Genomic DNA, 21,136 nt, shown 5'->3' on the forward strand with positions numbered 1-21,136 from the left:
TCTGTTACTATCACAGGACTCATCTAGCTGACTAGAACTCCTTCGGTGGCGCCTGTCGGAGGCCTTAGACACCTTTGGTAACCAGACAGTTAACCTGCCAATAGTACAGAGTCCCCCCGTGGCATTAGCTGGGATGTACGAATAAGCAGTTTTCCCACAAAGGGGAAACCATCCTAAGGGTAGTATGACATTACTATTACCATAAGACACGTTGGTTTTGTTTGAGCAATTGAAAGCCCTTTCCTCTCGGGTTAGGTTTTCACATGCTGTGGTGCAATTTACAAATTGAGCACAACTGGTGTTACTAGGTGAGGCCACGGTCAGCAAATCTATCGAAAAGGTACTAAAGTTTCTTTTCTGAGTAATAGGTCCCCACACATAGGCCGTATTCCAGAGATTAAGCCCGGAAAGGTCGAAGTTTTTTAGCCAAGTCTGACTTTTGAGCATTTCTAATGGAGTGGGCGCCCCTATGAGGCATGAGGTAAACACATCTTGAACTGACGTTCCACCAGCCAAACAGAAATGAGTTGTGTTCACCACTTCTTTTGCCAAGTAAATCCACACATTTTGTTTTTTCTCAAACTTTCGATGTAACAATCCCTCCGACCCTAGAAACCCTAGACTTAGGTAAAGAACTGCTTTCCACATGGCTGATGTTTAAACAAGAATCTAAGTCCTTCCACAGGTTCCGCTGTCCAATGATGTCCGTTTGTGTTGGCTTCCGGTGCGACACTCTCAGCAACTGCTCCCTCAGAAGGAACTTCCGGTGCGGCCTTTACCCTGGTATAGTGGATCCACGGCTTACCCCCTGGACCTTTACCGCTGTATGAGTGGTGAGGATCACGGGATATGGTCCCTTCCACTTGGGTTGAAGAGGCTCATCCTTCCACGTTCGGACCAAAACCTCGTCTCCAATTTGGAACTTGTGGACTGGAGTATCTAAAAGCAGTGGAAGTCGCTCTTGGACATACCTGTGGAGAGAAGACAACACAGCAGACAAAGAGTGCAAATAATCTTTCACCCAACTTCCTCCTTTAACATGCATCTGGCTCCCATGCGTCACCACCGGATTCTTAAGATATGGCTTACCATACATTAATTCAAAGGGACTAACCCCCAATTTTGCTCTAGGGGCTATACACACTCTAAGTAAAGCAAGGGGTAGAGCTTCGGGCCATTTTAACTGAGTCTCCTGGCAGATTTTAGCCAACTGCCTCTTTAGAGTCTGATTCATCCTTTCTACCTGTCCACTAGATTGTGGCCTCCAAGCTGTGTGAAGGTCCCATTGCATTCCCAGAGCTCGAGAAACTCCTTGGGTTACTTCTGACACAAAGTGCGGCCCTCGGTCTGAGGCCAGTCCTTCTGGGACTCCGAATCGTGGAATTATCTCCTTTAGCATCACTCGGACTACTTCCTTTGCCTGAGTAGTTCAGCATGGGAAAGCCTCGGTCCATACAGTCAAAGTATCTATGAGCACCAACAGGTATTTGTAGTGTCCTTTTCTGGGAACTTCAGAGAAATCTATTTGCCAGCATTCGCCGGCTAGCAGTCCTTGTCTCCCTGTCCCCGGTGGAGGTTTGGGGGAAATCTTAGGGTTGTTGGCACAACAGACAGAACACCTTTGCACTATTTGCTCTGCCATTTTTCTCATTTTGGGTCCCACTACGATTTTTCGGAGACCTTGGGTCATGGCGTCGGTACCCAAGTGAGTGCTCTGGTGATATTCTTGGAGCACTTTACCGAGAACCAATCTCGGCACCAAGACCTGCCCTTCCGGTAGGACCCACCATCCATCTTGTTGTTCCTTGCTTCCCAATTTCTCTGCAAGTTGATTTTCTTTTTCAGTGTACTTCAGGGGTCCTTCCGGTAGTACCACTTGAGGCACTAACGCCAGTATTGGAGTCTTTTGGCCTAGTTCTCTAGCGGCTCCTTTTGCTGCAGCATCAGCCCTCCGATTTCCTCTTATGACCTCACTGTCTCCCTTCTGGTGGGCCTTACAGTGTACCACAGCTACTTCAACTGGCTCCATCACAGCCTCGAGTAGCCTCAAAATTTCTGTCCCGTACTTCACTGGGCTCTTATTCGCTGTCAAGAGTCCTCTCTCTCTCCATATGGCCCCATGTGCGTGTAAAACCCCAAAAGCATACTTTGAGTCTGTGTAGATCATGGCTGTCTTTCCCTTTGCCAGGTGAAGAGCTCGGGTCAGTGCAATAAGCTCAGCTCTTTGTGCAGACGTATTTGGAGACAAGGCTCCCGCTTCAACGGTGTCCCATATTGTGACCACGGCGTATCTGGCTCTTTGGATCCCATTTTCCGTAAAGCTGCTTCCATCCGTATATAATTCGAGGTCCGCGTTAAGCAAGGGGGTGTCTTTGAGGTCAGGTCTACTAGCATACACACTTTCAATGGTTTCAATGGAATCGTGCTGTAATACTTCGTCCTGTTCCACAGGCAATAGTGTAGCCAGGTTGAGGGTATTGGAAATCTGCAGATTAATGTCTCCCTGGTCCAGGAGAGCAACCTGATATTTTGCCATTCGGCCTGGGGACAGCCAAGGTCCCCCTTTTGCATTCACCACTGCCAATACGGAATGCGGAGTATATACTGTCATAGGTTGTCCCAAGGTGAGCTTTTTTGCTTCTTCCACCAACACAGCTGTGGCCGCCACTGCTCGCAAACAAGCTGGCCAACCTAGGCTAGTAGGGTCCAATTGCTTGGAGAAATAAGCCACCGGTCTTTTCCAGTTACCTAAGTGTTGGGTCAGCACTCCCGATGCGACCCCTTGACGTTCATGAACGTAAAGTTGAAATGGTTTACTGAGGTTGGGCAGGCCCAGGGCCGGTGCCGTCATGAGGGCCCGCTTGATGGTGTCGAAGCTTTTTCGGCATTCTGCCGTCCACTGCAGTTCTCCCTCGCAGCCAGTGGTAGCCTCATAAAGAACCTTGGCTATTAGTCCAAAGTTGGGGATCCAGATTCGGCAGAATCCTGCCATTCCCAAAAAGCCTCTTAACTGTCTCTTAGTCCGTGGAACCGCCATTTGGCAGATAGCCTCTTTTCTCTCAGGACCCAGTGCTCTCTGGCCTTGCGAGATATCAAACCCCAGGTATCGTACCTTTTCCTGCTTTACCTGGGCCTTCTTTCGGGATACCCAATACCCCACTTGTCCCAGGAAGTTCAGCAAGCTCACGGTCAACTGATGGCACTCTTCCTTGGTGGTAGCTGCGATTAACAAGTCGTCGACGTACTGTAACAAGGTCCCCAACGGTCCCTTGTCCCACTTCTGGAGATCAGTACTTAAGGCCGTACTAAGGATGGTGGGGCTGTTTTTGAAACCTTGAGGTAAGACAGTCTAGTACAGTTGTGTTTTTCTCCTAGTATTTGGGTCTTCCCACTCAAATGTGAAGATTTCCTGGCTGCTCTCTTCAAGTGGGATGCAGAAAAAGGCATCTTTCAGGTCCAGGACTGTAAACCATTTGTCTGCCGCAGACAATGTAGCCAGCAAGGTATAAGGATTCGGCACCACCGGGTGAAGGGTCACCGTTGCCTTATTTACAGCCCTCAGGTCCTGCACAAAATGGTACTCGTTACTGTGGGCCTTCTGAACAGGCAAAATGGGGGTATTAAAGGAAGATTGGCACTCCCGGAGCAAGCCATGTTTGAGGAATCGCTTTATAAGCGGTTCCAAACCTTTCCAAGCTTCCAATTTTAATCGATACTGTGACACCCTAGGTGGATTAACCCCAGATTTCAGGTCAACTTTGACGGGGGTGGCCAGCTTTGCTCTCCCTGGCTTTTCTCCCGCCCATACCCAGGGTACCACAGCGTCTTCTACTTCGGGGGGGATCTTCCCTTCCTCCCCTGTTTCTCGCAGAAGACACATTTGAGCTTTCCAGGCCTCTTCTGTTGGTATTTTCATGATAATCTTTTCAGCTGAAAAGGTTAGTTAAGCCTGCAGCTTGCACAGCAAGTCCCTTCCAAACAAGGGCAGGGGACACTCGGGCATATACAGGAACTGGTGATACACTCTCTTTCCTCCCAATTTACACTCCATGGTGGGTACAAAAGGATGATGGGTCCGTTGACCTGTTGCTCCCACTATGGGGATCTTGGTTTTTGACAGGGGTTCTTTAAAATCTGTCACAACTGAATGAGTGGCTCCACTGTCCACTAAAAAATCAATGAGTTCTCCCCCCACTTGCATTCTAACCAGGGGCTCATCAGGGGAGACGGGAATCACTTCGATGTTTGCCCCCGGTCCCCGTCACTCTTGGTCAGAATCCTCTAGCACCATTACTCTCTCTTCTCCATCACGTTTCTTCTCCCCCCTTTGGGGGCACTCATTCTTCCAATGCCCGATCTGTTTGCAGATGGCGCACTGGTCAGCTCCCAGTCTGGGGCCTTGTCCATGTCCTCCTGGGGCATAACCGGTGCCTTCCCTCCCTCTACCTCCTCTATTTCCTCTCCCACGTCCTCTTCCCCTCTGGTCTACAATTGCTGCCGCCAATAATGACGCCTGCACCTTCATTCTTTTATCTTCCTTTTTCTCTTTAACCTGATCTCTGTTCGAGTATATCCTATAGGCGATCTCAATAACTTGGCTGATACCCATTCCAGCGGTCCCCTCTGCTTTCTGCAACGTTTTTCGGATATCTGGGGCCGACTGTCCTATTAACAGCCTTATTAAACATCTTGGCATTTTCCGGCAATTCCGGATCCAAGTCTGTCCACTGCTTCGCCGCCTCACACAACCTCCCGTAGAAGCTAGACGGGTCTTCCTCTGGACCCTGCCGCACCTCATACAATTGAGACAAATTTTTCTGCTTAGGAATGGCCTCCCGAAGGGCTGCCAACACCAGTTCTTGATACTGTTCCAGGCTCCGCAGTTCCCCTCGGGCATTGGGGTCCCAACCCGGATTTGTCTTGGGGCAGAGTTCATCTACAACGCCGTTCGGGTGGCGCTGTTGATCCACCGCATGCGCCTTTTCTAAAACCAACCTCTTTTCTTCTGGAGTTAGAAGGGCGGCTAGTAAAGCCTGAATGTCCTGCCAATTTGGCTGGTGGGTAAGAAAAATGGTGGTAAACAGCTGCACCATTGCCTTGGGGTTCTGGCGGTACAGGCCTGTCGACTGTTTCCAGTTGATCAGGTCAGCTGTGCTGAACGGCACGTGTACAAAAACGGGCCTACCCCCGGGGCCCACTGCCTGACGCAAAGGAGCCTGAATTACTGGTTTGGCCGATCTTAACCGTTCCGCTATTGGACTGAATGTCTCACTGCCCATAGCCCTTTCTACTGCCAAATCGCTTCTGCCTACATCTGCCGAATCCGGGGACGGCACCTCAGGGCTATTGGGGGTAGTGGTAGACGACGAGCTAGGTGAGCCGGTCGAGAGCCCATGACTGGTAGTTGCGGGTGCTGTGGAAGCCCCCCGTGGCGATGCATGGGGCACAGGAGGTAGCGGGGGAGCCGTGGGAGCAACGAGCAGTTGCGAATCCTCCTCCGGCTCCTCCGAACCCACAGCCTCAATTTTTCGCAAAGCCATTACCCCACTCCCCCCAGATATCCCACAGGACCTCTGAGTAGTCTTATCTCCATACAAAGACATATATGCATCCACATAAAGCATTTCATCCCATTTCCCCTGGCGCCGACAAAACAATTGCAATTGCGAAACAGTGTTATAGTCTAAACACCCATTCTCTGGCCAGATTACACCATCCTCGAGTTTGTACTGTGGCCACCATTTATTGCAATATTGAATCATCCTCTCTTTCGTCATTGGGTCTCCTCCAAACTTTGACCAATTTTTCAAAATACACCCCAGGGGGCTGCAGGGTGGAATCTTGGACTGGTTACTCCCCATTTATTAAACAATGGATGGCGACTGCCGCTCGGCCTCAGAACCAAACCGATTAAAGGGAGTTCATGGGACTGCCACCCGATCTCACTCTCCTAGGGCGTCTACGCGGTTGGAACTTTTAAAGCTGCCTCTCTTACTCAACCTATCCGTAAATCAAAAGAGACACTCACCAGTCCGTTGAGACCTCCCTCGTCCTGTCAGATTAAGTTGTTCCTCCGAGCGTTGCGCCGTTGTACCCCTCCATGGCTCCGTCAAACAACCAGGAGACGGTTAGACCTCTGACGAAAAAGGCCAGTGGCGCCTGGCCCTCATGCTGTCCACAGCCGTTGCTGGAGCTGAAGAGGTGGACTGGGCAAGGCGGTCAATGGGGTCCCATCTGGGTCGCCAAATTGTTGTCCCCAATGGACAGTGTGAGTTCGTGCCTGGTGCGCTCTTGCCAATGAACACACAGGGGTGGAGGATCCAACTTAATCTTTATTGATTCAAGTCTGCGCAGAGGGGGTGCTTGGCAATCGTTTGCAAAGCAAGCACACCGGTTACTACCTTTGGGTACCTTTTATACATATGTTTGCAAGTGTATCGCTCAGTGATTGGTTACAAGCCACTGACATAAGACGTTCTCTACTGAGCATGTCTCTATACCTATGTTTTAGCCATGTATTTCATTTACATACATATATGTTTCATTAACATACTTTTGCTCTGCCCAGGGGTGTGATTTTTAGCATAATAATGAGACCTTTTTCTGAACTTCTTGCTATCTTACAGGTGTCAGGGAGACATTATCCTGCTGGTGTTAGGGAGGCATTCCAGGAACCCTCCGCATCCCACACGCTGTGCTCTGCAAGCATCTCTTAACACACACATACCACACCTCTCCCAGCATCTGCAAGTTGCCTTAAGTATTCGGTTAGATATAGTTTGCAAAAGCTAGATATACCATAAAAAAGATTACATAAAAAGATTACATCACCGATATAAGCCCAGAGCCTGCCTAGGTCATGTGGCCTCTCCCCAGCAACTACAGAGTGAGGAGCATGTGGCTCCATGGGCTGCTGACAGGCCTTGCACCCAGCCAATTGTGCACCACCCAGGCTGCGCACAGAATGCACTCCCTTCTCCCACCCCGCCATTCAGACCCTCACAGCTCTGCGGAAAGCGGGTGGCCATGGTGCCTCCTCACCATCACCTACTGGCTGAGGGTGGCAGCCTGGTGGCCAATTAAGAGAGCGAGTGGGGGTGGCGGGGTAGGGAGGCATCATGATGTGTTGCATGGGGCTGTTGGTGCCTGGCGACCCCCTCCCTCTCTCCTGGGTAAGAGGAGAAGTGTGGGAATGCACTGACGGAGATGCCGTTGTTGTGCCCTGGTGTGCGCTCTGTCCCCATCTGCTCACACATATGCCCTGCAACCTTCTAAGTACCCCTAGGGATACACATACCCCTGGTTGACAACCCCTGTATTAGACAAAAATGTAATAGACATCCACTTTGCTTTTTCAACCCCTTGGTTGCAATAAAATGTTAAATTTTGAGACCAGACATCTTTCTTGCTTTGAAAAAAAAATTTAGAATGTGTCAAACAACAAGAAGAAACTCAGGTAATGTAGGAAGATAAAAAAGGATGAAGCTATAGGATAGAATATGCTAAAAAAAGTCTACATTCTGATTTGAGATGTATTGTGATTGTTAGACCCTATTGAGCCTTGTTTTAGAACAGTGGACATTATTTTCTTCAAGCAGTGCCATGGCAAAGAATTTTGGCACCTGGGGCAAAGCCCACAGCAGGAGCTTGCCCTCATCCTGCTCACAGATCTAGGGGGCGTGCTTGGCCAGGAGTGCACGCAGTTGTGGGAGCCACCCTTCCCCTGTCCCCCCCAAACTAGCTGCTGGAAGCTCCGTCCTGTGACCTGCCCCAGCTGGGCAGCGCCTGTTGTTGCCCCTTCCCTTTGGCACCTCCCCAGGTTGCCCTGCTCACCCCCACTCCCCCCTTGCTACGCCACTGTCTTCAAGCTAGCCTCTGTGTGATCCTACTTGTGTTTGGGGTTTTGGACATTGGAAACAAAGGATTTCAAACATAAATAGATATATGTAGTGGCATTTCAATTCAACTAATTGGATAGAAATAAATTACAACTTAAACAAAACTTGACAATTTAATAAGCAGGCTGTTTTTATATTTTTTGTGTGTTCACTTCAGTACCACTGAAGTGATTTGCATAAGTAGTTGGATTATTAGTGGAAATAGAAGACTTTTTTCCGTTCTATTGTTACATATACATATGCATATAGTCTCTTCTTAAACCTACAAAACACCTTGAAGTTCTGGAAAAAATAATTAAAATGTCTTTTTCTCTGCAGATTAATTCCACGCTGTTTTCTGGAAATTGAGCCGAAGATTAATTTTGGCACAGTGATTGCAAACAGTAAAATAATTAGTAAAGAGATTAGTATTACTAACCATGGATCATCTCCAGGTAAATGTTTTACTATACAACAAACGACCAAAGGTTTTAATTTTCTTCGGAAACAGTTTTGTGCAAGTTAGTACTTTGGGGACAAAGTAGTTTAAAAATAAATGAGTTAAGTAGTTTCAATCTAAGTAGTGTTAACTATCTTCTACTAGATAAGCTTAGGCTTTGTATTTCACAAGATTTCAGAACCAGCCATTAGGGGTGTGCGAAGCAGGCAGTATTCAATTCGTATTTGGCCTGATTTGGGGGGAAGTGATTTGATTCGCCAATTCGGATCACTGTCTCGATTTGATATGGCAAAATCTGAATTAGCGATTCGGCCACAGACACAACTTTATATGGTTTTTTTTTTTTCTACGTACCTTGAGGCACCAGACATGGGTCATGAATGCTGAGATGCTGGGGTGGATGGAGCATCCCGCGGGGACACGTGCTTAGCAGTGGACCCAGAAGTGGACCGGAAGTACTTCTGGGTCTGCTGCCGAGTGCATGGGGGACCCCCCCCCGCACCCTTCTGGCTTAGCGATCAGCCTCAGGGGGACCCTGGGTGCTCCCCCAGACCCAGGAGGCACCAGTCACTGAGCTGGGGGGTGGGGGGGATCCCCTGCACACTCTGTAGTGGACCCAGAAGTGGACCGGAAGTACTTATGGTCCACTTCTGTGTCTGCCACCAAGTGCATGGGGCCCCTCCCCCTCCTCACACTCCCCTCCTCACACTCCCGTGGGATGCTCCATTCACCCCACCATCTCAGGATTCACAAGCCGCACCTGGTACCTCGAGGTATGTAGAAAAAAATATAAAGCTGTGTCTATGGCCGAATCTCTCTGAATCTCTCCGAATTGAATTGAAGGGTTCCAATTTGATTTGGAGAGTGTGAAAAAGACTTACCCCCATTGAACGAGGAGCAGAGGCCGTGGGACGCCGCACCAGAAGCCGAACGTGGTGAAAGTGAAACCGTGGTGTGCAGAGTTGCCATGGAGAAAAAAAACCTGGCCAAGCCCAAAGGAGCTGGGACCAGCTCCCTCATTGGCATGGGTACACTTTATAACAGTGTGCCAGAACTGATTGGTCAGCCAGATCCCTGGAGCCGGTATAATGGCAGAAGACCAGTGCGGGGAACCAGAAGTGACGTCTCCAACTGGACCAGAGGGGCCAGAGCGGGCATTCAGTCCCAGTGAGGGGACCTGGTGGTTACCCTAGGAAGAGGTCCCAGCAAGAGCTCAGGGCCAGAGATGGCCTGAGGATTTACCTATAGAGTTGCCATGGACAACAGAAGTCTGCAGCAAAGACTTGAGTCTGGCAGGACCAAGCGGTGCAAGAATCCAGACACAGCTGACTGACGGCAAGTACCAAGCCTGGGAAAAGGGCGACATGCCGTGGGACAGAATGGCACCGAAGCAGGACGACGTACAGACGAAGGAAGAGGGGGCAGTAGAAAGCACTCGGGATAAGAACATTGTCCCTATCCTACGGCCATAAAATTCCAAGACCCCCTAGGGGACCAACTCAAAATCACCCTACTAACCAAACTGTTCCTTCCCAAAAGCAACGGCAAGGTCAGAGAGGAACCCCCATATGCGATGCCTAGGGGAAACGCATGGGAGGTTACAGAGAGATTAATGGGTCTCGATTCAGTTCGGAGATTCAGCCGCCAAATGGGGCTGAATCTCTTCCAAATCAAATTAGTGATACATTGAATGGATTCTCTTTGCAGTAGCCATATACCGTTGCTTTATTACCTCTGGTAACTTCCTATCATCCCAAGGTGTTCCCAAGACAAAAATTGTTCTCTATCCTGTTAAGGGGCTGAAGACGCCACACCTATCGGGATGGGGGCCTTGAGACAGTCCTGTACCACAGAATAATAAGCAGGACATCTCTCTCTGTTTCAATTTGAGACCTAGTTGTCATGCATCTTAAGATCATAGACTGAGAGGTTTGGTTTCTCTGAACACGAGTCTCAGGTCTTTGAATTCCTTGGAAGGAACCTTCTAAAGGGCATGCACACTTATGATAACACAGGCTATCTCATGTATGAGCCTGGAATGAATTTCAAGTGTTTTCTATAACCATGTATAATCTGCATCACTTAAATTCCATACAGAAGTCTTGTATGGTGACCTATTGATGCAGGATTGGGTGTATAGAAGTGGCTGGTACACAGGGTAATAATGAGAACAGGCCAGGGTGGAACTATTGAATCTGTGATTTTTTTGTATGCTGAGAGCCTCAGGGTTCCCTACAAGTATCATTGAGGGATAGCATCTATATACTATAGTTATGCTGGCTGGAGGAGCTTCACATTAGCCTCTGATTGAGAGTGTAGATGTGACATCTTTTAACAATTGGCATTTAATTCTCATACAGCCTGAGTACTTAAGATTTTTTTGGTCCTGCATCATGTTAAAGATCATATATCATGTAAACTGAAAGCTTATATGTTATCTATAGTACATGCTTTTATAGATAGTGAATTAAAAAAATTGATATGTGTGGGATATCAGCAGACAGTATGTTGCTGGTATATGGAACAAAATCATTCATTGATCCTATTGTTCAAATTGTTTTTAATTTTTGAAAATATATCTTACATTCAGGATAAGATTATTCTCTCCTGTGGTAAACTGTATTGCATACACACACAGTCGTGAAAACTATCAGTTTTATGTAAGGAGACAATAGCTATATATTCGGTTTTGTTTTTAGCTCTTAGACTACTTCTGTGGCCTAGAGTTGTGTTTCTAGAATTTACATGATTTACAAAATTTCACTAGCAACTATTTAACTGTTTTGTGATCAGTTTGGTTTAGCATGTCAGGACCAGATCTGTTAAAATTATAAGTTTGCACAGCAGCATTGGGCATGAGTATTTAAAGAAGGCCAGAAAAGCATGTATCTTGAATCTTGTATTAATATTTTTTGTAATGTTACCTTTGCTTTTGTAGAAGTACAATCATTGTTTAAATTAGTTTGTGCAGTTTACTGTTTATGAACCTTTCCATCATGCCTTTGGATTATTCTGTGTATAGAGTGTTATCTGATCTTCCATTATGTGTACAGTGTAATTTAAAACATTGAATTTCTTGTAGGTGCATTTAAAATAACGTATAGTGGAAGCGTCCCTCTTAACATTCTACCTACCAGTGGAGTGGTGGAACCCAAAGCAGTGCATTTGGTTAAAGTGGATATATGCACAGACATACCCAGAATAATTAGGGAAGAGGCAATGTAAGTGAAGAGTACAACAGCATGAAGTCTGAATGTCTGCATTTTCTTTTGGTGTCTTGTATTAATTATAAAATCTCTTCAATATAGATATGCTCATTCAAATCCAAAATAGCTAAAACAATACATTAGAAGAAATTTAGTTCTTACACATTAGTTATTGTGTTCAGTCTTGTCCTTTTCATTACTGGTTTCACTAATGAAATTACCTCCACATAGGAACGTTGTAGAAATAATATGCCTTGCCACACTGCTGTAGAATCTTTTTAAACAGTAAGGGCAGGGACAGCTTGTATATCATCAAGCCAAGCATTTTGTTGTCCAGGGATATGTATACAGGTACTCCTCACTTAACGACCTACCTGTTTAACAACTGCACGGACTTACGACCAGCTCTCCGAGCAGTTGGTATTGTACAAAACGTATTGTGGAAATGGCAGCGCTGCGTCTCAAGCCAAGGCACGCAGTATCAAGGGGCAGCTCCTCGCTTATCGACCAGTTCGCTTAACGACCTAGTCGCAGGAACGGAACTCAGTCGTTAAGTGAGGAGTGCCTGTATTCTAAAACCTCAGTTTCTCTTTCCCAGTTGAGGTGGTTGGAGGACTTGCCTTTTTGTTTTGAATACAGTAGTTAATGAATGGTGTATGTACAGTATTAAAAAAACCCAAAACAACTGACCTGAAAGTTGTTATAGGTTCCACTGGTATTTCCTGCTTTAAGTGCAGGGAATCTCTCTGGCAGAAATTCCCTGGCAGGATCCTTCAAAACAAAAATATGTTTAAATAACACTTCTTGTAGCTCTTTCCTTTATTAATGGTTTCTTTGTCAATATAGGAATTATATGATATGGTACCTGCAATAGCAGGGAAGTTGACTGGATGAACTCAGAAGTTCCTTCCAATGCTACATTTCTAGAGTCATAAAAAGTTGCTTAAATGATAACACTTGGTTAGAGCAAAAATGTCCTGTTCTACTTCTGGCCCTGTTGGTCCCACTCATAGTGCACATTCACTCTCTGCCTAGGAGTTTGTAACATTTTTACCAACAGTGTCTACTATGTGCTGCATGCATGGCCTTGATCTCCTCTTCCCTAAGGTATAAAGAGCAGGAAGCTTCATTCACAAGTTGGTTCTTTCTGACGGCCCAATGGTATGGAGTTGGAACAATTTTAGTGGCCACCTACAGGTGTTATACTTTTACCAGAAAAAGTTCTGCTCTCCCATTAGAAACTCCCAGTGGCAACCTGGAAGATCTCCTTTGTGAAAGAACTTCTTTAAAAAATGAGTGCCTGCATGCTCCCCTACCAGTCTGGTGTGAAAGGGGAGGGGAGCAGCACCCTTTGCTCCCTGACTCTTCCCCAAACTTGGGACTGCCCATTTTAGGGAATGGGTTGGGGCTTTGCTTTGCTGCTTCTCCCCTCTTGGACCAGTCAAGGAGAGGAAGGGAGCAGCAGTCGCTGCTCCTCAGCCTCTTCCCCAAACTGGGAACTGCCAGCTGGATGGCAGGACTGTGATTGCATTGCTGGGCACTGCAATTAAGGGAGAGCAGCTACTGTATTCCATGCCTTTCCAAAACCAGGATCACTCTGGTCTGGGGAAGATGCAGAGAGCTAGGGAGAAGGGGCAGGTGCTGGCTGCTTCCTCTCCTCCACCAACAAATTTATGGAAACATAGTGAGACCCAGGGGCTGGGTGAAACAGCTCTGTGGTCTGGATCTGGCCCACAGGCTGCATCTTGGTCATCACTGCTCTAAGCAATTTTTGTAGGGTAGCAACTTTAAGGGTAACCAGTTTGAAGGCTAGGATGGGTGGTTCTGGGGAGATCACTTTAAGAATAGGGTCTCTTTCTAGTCTGGGTTGCAGTTGTTTGAGGATTTTCTGTATGGGTTCAAGGGAGGGATGATATGTCATAACCAGCAGTGTGCGATTTGTGCAGGGTTTTCTTCTGTATTGCAGCAATTTTTCACATGGTATCTGAGTGGTTCTTTCAAACGTGATGTCTCTCTCTCTGGAGGAGTGTACTTGTTGGGTGAAAGCCTTTTTAAGATTGGTGAGGTGGCAATCCCGGGTGTTCTCTTCAGTACAAATTTGGTGGTATCTGATGGTTTGGCTGTATATCACAGCTTTTTTGGTGTGTTTAGGGTAATTGCTGGTTCTGTGCAGATATGTATGTTGGTCTGTGGGTTTCTTGTATAACATGGTCTGTATTTTATCATACTGGATACTGATCATCGTGTCTAAAAAGGAGATGCTGGTGCTGGAGTATTCTAGAGAAAGTTGGATGGAGGGATGGTGATTGTTGAATTTCTGATGGAACTCAATCAGAGATTGTAAGTTTTCAGTCCAAATGATGAAGATGTCATCGATATATCTTAAGTATAGCAAGGGTTTGATGGTGCAGTTCTTGAGGAAGTCTTCTTCCAGGTGGCTTATAAAAAGGTTGGCATACTGTGGGGCCATTTTAGCTCCCATAGCTGTTCCCATCATCTGGAGGAAATGTTGATTGTTAAAAGTGAAATTGTTGTGTGTGAGGATGAAGTGTATAAGGTCAGTAATATCTTTGGGTCTGTATTCTAATTTGTAATCTTGTTCCTGTAGATGTGTAAGGCAGGCTTGGATGCCATCCTGGTGTGGGATGTTGGTATATAGGCTGGTAACGTCCATGGTGGCTAGGAGTGTGTTGCTGGGATGGTGGTCTATGTTTTTAAGTTTCTGTCGAAAGTCTGTAGTGTCTTGTACAAAACTTGCTCTGTGGGTGACGGACCGTTTTAGGATTGATTCAATGAAACCTGATATTTCCTCAGTTAGGGTCCCATGGTTGGATATGATAGGTCTGCCAGGGTTCCCTTGTTTGTGGATTTTAGGGAGCATGTAAAAAGCCCCCAGGTTAGGTAGCGGAGGGATCAAGGTCTGTAATTTTCCTTGTAATCTTGGTGGAAATGATTTGATGGTATTGTTGAGTTTTTTGGTGAAAAGGGGAGTAGGATCTTCTTGTAGTTCTTTGTAGTAGGTGGTGTCAGAGAGCTGTCTGTTGGCTTCCTTTATGTAATCTTCACGGTTTAGGATGACTATGGCTCCTCCTTTATCTGCTGGTTTTATTACTATTTGGTGGTTACATCTTAGAGATTCTATGGCCTTTTTCTCTGGTAGAGAGAGGTTGTTGTGGTGGCGTGTGTTGCTGATTATGTTCATTCTTTCCCTGAAGCAGTCAATGTAGCGGTCAAGGTTAGGGTTTCGTCCACTGTGAGGTGTCCAATCTCATGTTTTTTTGGGCTTTTTGGCGTTGATCTTTTCCTGAATGTTGTCAGAGGATGAGTTGTTGTTGGGAATGGGTTCAGTTTGGTCATGGAAATATTCTTTGAGGCTGAGGCATTGGAAGAATTCTTCTAGTTCTCCACATTGAAGTATTTTATTAGGGTATTTTTCTGAACAGAAATTTAGGCCTTTAGAAAGGACAGATTTTTCAGTTTTGGTAAGCGTGTGTGTGGAGAGATTGATAATATTTGTGGGTTGGTTGCTGCTTTCAGTTTTATCAAGTCTGAGGTTGGAATGTTGTAAGGTGTTGGTGTTGTTCCTCTGATGGTTGTTTTGTGGCTGGGGAGCTTGTTCTTGGAATAATTTGTTCCATTTCTTCTTTTTATGTAGGATGAATGCTGTAGAAAGTTTTTCGTAGTCTCTTTGTATCCATTGTATATTGTCAGGGAAAATGCGTGGATTTCTGTCTTTTAAGTTGTTGTAGTATATGGTGATATCCTTCCTGAGTTGGTCTCTTTTGGAGTAGAGTAGGTGAAGTAGATGATTTCTAATTTTCTCTGAAGTTCTTCTGCATAGCTGTGAAGCATATTTGGAGTTGTGTATAGTAGTCAGGGGCTTGTAGATGTTTAGTCCTCGGGGAACGAAGTTGTGTTTCTTGCAAAGGCTTAGAAAATATATGTCGCTGTTGAGTTTGGCTTCTTTCTTTTGGATTCACATAAATGAAATAACAGTTACTAATTTTTCAATAGCTGATTCTTTCTGTGCATATGGATTCCTCAAGTCACAGCTTGGAGTTTTCTGAAGAAACCAAGTGTTGTTTTGGGTTGATCAACATTTCTCTTTGACTTGGAGGGCAAAGTGATGCTAATTATAAGCCTGACCCATAATAGATACTACTGGCATCCGTAATAGATACCACTGGTGAAAATATGATGAACTCCTATGGACAGGGTGCAGGCATAGAACATCTTGAAGTATTTAATTTACCATATAGTAAGTAAGCCCCAGTTTCTCACTGTAAATGGTAAAAAAAGATAATTATTTTTTCTAACTACAGGTTGGGGGTCTCGCTCACCATGGTACTTAAGAGGGAAAAATAGTGCTATGCTTACACAGAAAAACATTATTGTTGGTGGACATGACAATTCTCCAATGTCTTGCAGAGGGGTACTCCTTAAAGGGGGTTCCTGGCTTCTGTAGGTAGAGACAAACAGATTTTTAGAGGGGTCTAAGTACGTATATGTTTAGTGAAATGTAATTCCACTAACTCCTTTTAAGTGTCAGCATTGTTCAGAAAGACTTTAGTGCCCATATAATATTTCATTTTGGCTTTGTAGAGAAATATATTCAGGGAGTAAGACTTACTTTGCACTGTATTTTTGTGATAGTTTAATTAGGTTATATGATGTAAGCCTTCTATTTAGTTTAATTCTAATATTATAAAAGCCTAAGTCTGTCTGTCTGTCCGTAACACTTCATTCACACTCTGATTGGCTGATGGAAACAGCCAATCAGAGTGCTCCAAGCATGGGGGATTACCACCATGATTCTGAAGCCATGCTGAGGACTGGACAGAGGGTTGGGGAGCAGTGCTGGCCTCGGCTCCCCCACCTCAGCCCCTGCAAGAGGCAAAACAGCAGCGGCATGGGACGTTAGATGACGGCACTTCATTCCAGCCCCCTTCCTCCTCTTCCCCCCCCCCCCCCCCGGTCATTCTTAATGGGAAATTGGCTAGTTTGATATAATTTCTGCTTTGAGTATGGTACCTAAAGATCCAATGAAATTAATGGATTATTCTTGTATAAATATTACATGCACATAATTTATTTTTGTTTTGCTACTTTTAACAGAGTGGAATTACAGGATCGTGGTAGCACAGAGTTAAGGATTGAAGCTACTGTGGTTGAACAAATTCTTGAACTATTAGGTGCATCTCATGGAAATATTTTGGAATGTATTAATTTTGGATCTGTCTATTTTGGATCTTCCAAGACTGAAGAAGTAGTTCTATGCAATAAAAGCCCAGAGACCATGAACTGGGTTGCAGTGCTGGAAGATGATGCTGTTGGAGGAGAGATGGTAAGGAAATAGTGCTGTGTCATTTCAGTATAAAGATTTTGCTTTTTTCCCTTTTCTTCTCTATGTATTTTTATATTCTAGTATTCACACTTTTCCTGGTCAGTACAGCTGCTGAAAGATGAGACCAAATAACAGGACTGCTGCTATAATATTACTTTGGGATTAAAAGTTTTAGTCATTGTTAATCAAAGCAACAGATAATAAATAACTTCAGTGACTGTAATTTCACTTTTATATGTGCTATAATTTGTTGCATGATCTAGTGTGTTTGCTTTATTTACAGGGAGATCACTAACATTTCCTTTGTTAAAGAAGGTGAAGGGCTCATATTGTTCAGCCCTCAGGGCTTACAGTTATAAATATGATTACATTTTCAGTTGAACATTTTCTTTTTTGATCTCTTGTTGCTGTGAGAGAGACTCCAAAACCCCGGATGAAACTGACTGTTAATGACATTTCATATTCTGGTGTTATCTTACAGGGCACCGATATTCAGAAAAGTACAGATGCTGTTTTACAAGACATAAACTTCTTAGATAGAACAAGAGAACTAGATGTTTGCAGTTTAATCTCCTGCATTCCCAATCAAGGAACCTTGCAGCCTTATCAAAAAACTGTGATTATGCTGTATTTTAGTCCAAAGTAAGTACATAGTGCAACCAACATTAAGAGATTGACATAATTAAAGACATAGCAAATTAATAGTAGCAAATCTATCAGCAACAGTTAGATGTATCAAATATAATTTTGGACATCACAGAATTATTTCTTTCAATATCACAGATCAATTCTAGTTTTTTATAATACTTATTTCTTCTATATAGAACTTAAACTTAATTACTTCAGTAATTTTTGGGCTTTTGTTTCTTGAATAAGGTAGCTAATCATATGAGTAATTGCCAGATAAAACCTACTAATTGCTATTTAATTTACCCCTTAAGGTAGTTGCATATCAGTCTAGGCAAAGGGGTGTGATTCAACCCATGCTTTTTTTACTTCAGCATATGGAAATAACTTTTGCAGGCTGGAAGTTTTACTGAGAATCTTTGGCAAATTACTTTAGGGCAAGAATATAATTCCCTTTTCACTGTCTATTCCCAGTTTCTCACCCAGGAAAGTTCTTAAATTAAGGAGGTTCCTTATATACATGCTAGTACTTCCTGCTATATTTCTTCATTGATTGTATAGGTCATGACAGCAGTTAATGATATGGTATTCTACATAGGGTGACCATCTCTCATTTTTTCCCCAAGACAGTCTCAGATTTTGGAGCTTGCCCCCAGGTGTGGGATGCAGGCTGGGAGGGAAGGGAAGCAGCATGGTGTCCCTGGAAGGTGGCCGGGCAGGCTGCCTGTCACAGCATGCCACTCCTCCTCCACCTCTCCCTATAGCATGCTGCTGACTTGGGAGGAAGCAGGGTGGGGGGCAGTGTCCCAGATGTCCCATATTTCCAACCAGGATGGACAGTCACCCTAATTCTACATATATGCCCTGTGCAAGCCAGCCTTTATTTTCATGTTTCGCAGGAGTTTGTCTTCGGGATGCTAGTAACAGGATTATGTTTTCAGCTATAGAATGTTCAATAATTCTCTGATATCTTTCTGCACCTAGAATGTTGGATTTTGTTTTCTGTTTCTGTACAAAATGGCAGCTATTAAGTTCTCCAAGGGAACTGATTCCCTTACTGAATATATGAAAATGATTAAGAGACTCTCTCAATTTTAAGTTTGGTAGCTTCATTTAGAATAGAAACTTCATTTTACTAAAACAGTGTGAACTTGCTGGTCTGAAAAAACAGAGGCTTCACCTGGTTTATGCAGAGTTTTTTGCATAGTTGTGCTAGAAGGTGGGACACAGTGGATGCTTAGAGACTACATGGTTCAGAGAGGCATAAGGTTTCATAGGCAACACCTTCATCATATGCTGTAGCAGGGACTGGGTTAGCCTAGCATCTCCAGGCTCAAATCAGTCCTTGAACTCTTTAACCCACTCCTTTAATTTGGTCCCAGCAACACAGTCTTTCTCTGGGCTCAGCAACACAGGCTATAATGCCTTGGTTTTTTCTGCTCCACAGGGCTCAGCCAAAAGCATATGCAATGCAAAATAAATTCACCTTTAACCTGGTCCTAGCAACATAACCTGTCTCTGGGCCCAGCAACACAAGCTTCAAAGCCTTGGGTTAATCTGCACCAGAGAGCTCAGCAGAAAATATAAAACAATCCAAAATGAACACCCACAAGCAAGGGCTAGTTCTCACGCTATAATTTGCCTTCCTCCTTGGAGGAATGCTCCCTCCCCATGCAAGCTCCCCCTAAGTCCTCTACTCATCACTTCCTCATCTAGCCAATCAACTTCCCCTCATTATTGCTGATTGCTTGAGACATCTGAGGCCCCTTAGGCATCTGACAAAGTAGGTTGCTGCCTAGGAAGGATCATGCTTCTGAACTTACTTTAGTCCTTGTGGGGATGGAGAACAGCTTGGTCTACCCTCTGCCTGTCTTCAGACTAATGCAACTAATCACCTTGTTACAGCCTTATGTTAGAATGGATGTGTCTGTGTCTTTTGTTGTATTTGGAAACTGAGGAATCGCAGACTACTATGCCAAAGTAGTCCTATTTGGTTTAGTAATGTGTACAACTTTAAAAGCAAATTTATCTAGGCTTGCATGAGTGGCTGAAGGGGAAACTCTTGCTATTATAATACTAATCTTTAGTATGGTTTCTTTAAATCTTTTAATACTTGTGCAAGCATCCAACCCAAGATAATGCTTTACAGTTTTGGGGTAGTTGCCTTTATAACCTGTGGAATGAGTAGACTGAAGCTTTTGCTACAGCCTACCTAAATGGAAGTCACACTATGTGGGACAGTGCTCCCTCAATCCAGGAAGAGGAAAGGGAGCTGTGTTTCCAGTCCACCTCTTTTTAACTCTTAGGCTAGGGACAGGCAGTCAAAAAGCTGGAGTGTACAGACATTCATGTTTAATTCTAGAAATGCAGGTGCATGCTTGTAGTGGCTCAGGTTAGAACCCTGGGATGCTAGAGCAGGCCCTCCCTTCCATTTGCAGCAGCTGCAAGGCTGGAGGGAAGCTGACCTGGGGGGTGTGGCCAGCCCCCCTGAACTAAGTATGATTGTGGAGGGGTTTAAACCCCCACCCAGGCCTGTAGGGACCCCAGCCAAGCTGTGCCTGGAGGCGTAGCGGGGAAGCAGCCCTTGCCAGGCTAGTCCCCAAGGCCAGACGCTGGCTGAAGCAGTGCCTCAGGCAAAGAGGGGCAGAGGGTGGGGATTAAATTCCCCTGTCTCTGGTCACAGCCCAGTGCTGCAAAGCATCTGGGATGCTGGGGGACTCTTGATTTAACTTTAAACCAGTAAGGGGTCTGGGACAGAAGTTGCATAAACCGATTTGACCCAAATCAGTTAAGTTTGATACTACATTCAACCAGGTTTATCTTAAACCGGTTTCGGCCATTTTGAAGCTGGTTTATGTGCACTGAACTTATGTTCTGTTACAGGTTTAAACCAGTTTCTGATCACTTAAATTGGTTTACATGTAACTTCTGTCCCTAGCCTTATTGTTAAAGTAGGGAAACTGTGATATTGAGCCTGTGATATACAGAAAGGGAAGAAATTTGTTGTATGTGCTCAAATGCAAGATGAGTATATTTACTCAAACAACATGGTGGGGAAAAACCCTAATCTTGGATACAAGTACTGTCCCAGGGCAGGCAGTGGCTCAGCTCTGACTTCAGCCCCAGCTGAGCCACTGTGTACCCTGGTCCAGGGTGGCTCATGCAGCAAGGAAGGGATATGTGTCCGGGGGAGTGTGGGAGAGACTATGTTGCTTGCCTTCTCACAGTCAGCCTCCACGACTCCCCACTTGCCTACCTTCCCTTACTTTCTGCTGTGGCCTCAGCCCTGACATGGCCAGGTCCAGAACTGCTGTTGCTGCTTCTCCCTGATTGGGTAGGGCAGGGCCAGGTTGGGGCCACCACTGCTGGTGATTTTCTTGGAGCCAGAGCAAAGCAGAGTAGAGCAGCAGAAAGTAGCAGGGAGTGGGTGTGGGTAGTGGGGGACAGGCACTGGTTGGGGAAGGCTGTGGGTGGCAGGGACTAGGCATGTGCATCGGGCAAGGGAGTAAGGGGCATGAGGGGCAGGCATTAGGGGCTAGGCACAGACATGGGATCAGGGGCAGGCAGTATCTGGGTAACATGGGAGGGTGGGGCAAGTGGCAGGGTGGACAGATACTGGGGG

General features: G+C 45.3%; 1 protein-coding gene across 1 annotated transcript in view; it reads left to right on the forward strand.

The window, feature by feature from the left end:
- The window catches only part of CFAP47 (cilia and flagella associated protein 47), a 773,444-nt gene that overhangs the window by 23,614 nt on the left and 728,694 nt on the right, over positions 1–21,136 (forward strand). The window contains exons 3-6 of the mRNA XM_059724382.1: positions 8,217–8,332; positions 11,420–11,558; positions 16,659–16,887; positions 17,369–17,529. Of these exons, the coding sequence (XP_059580365.1) occupies positions 8,217–8,332; positions 11,420–11,558; positions 16,659–16,887; positions 17,369–17,529 (645 nt within the window). The remainder of the gene's footprint in view (positions 1–8,216; positions 8,333–11,419; positions 11,559–16,658; positions 16,888–17,368; positions 17,530–21,136) is intronic.

Source organism: Alligator mississippiensis, chromosome 1, assembly GCF_030867095.1.
Source record: "Alligator mississippiensis isolate rAllMis1 chromosome 1, rAllMis1, whole genome shotgun sequence".
Taxonomy (NCBI): Eukaryota; Metazoa; Chordata; order Crocodylia; family Alligatoridae; genus Alligator; species Alligator mississippiensis.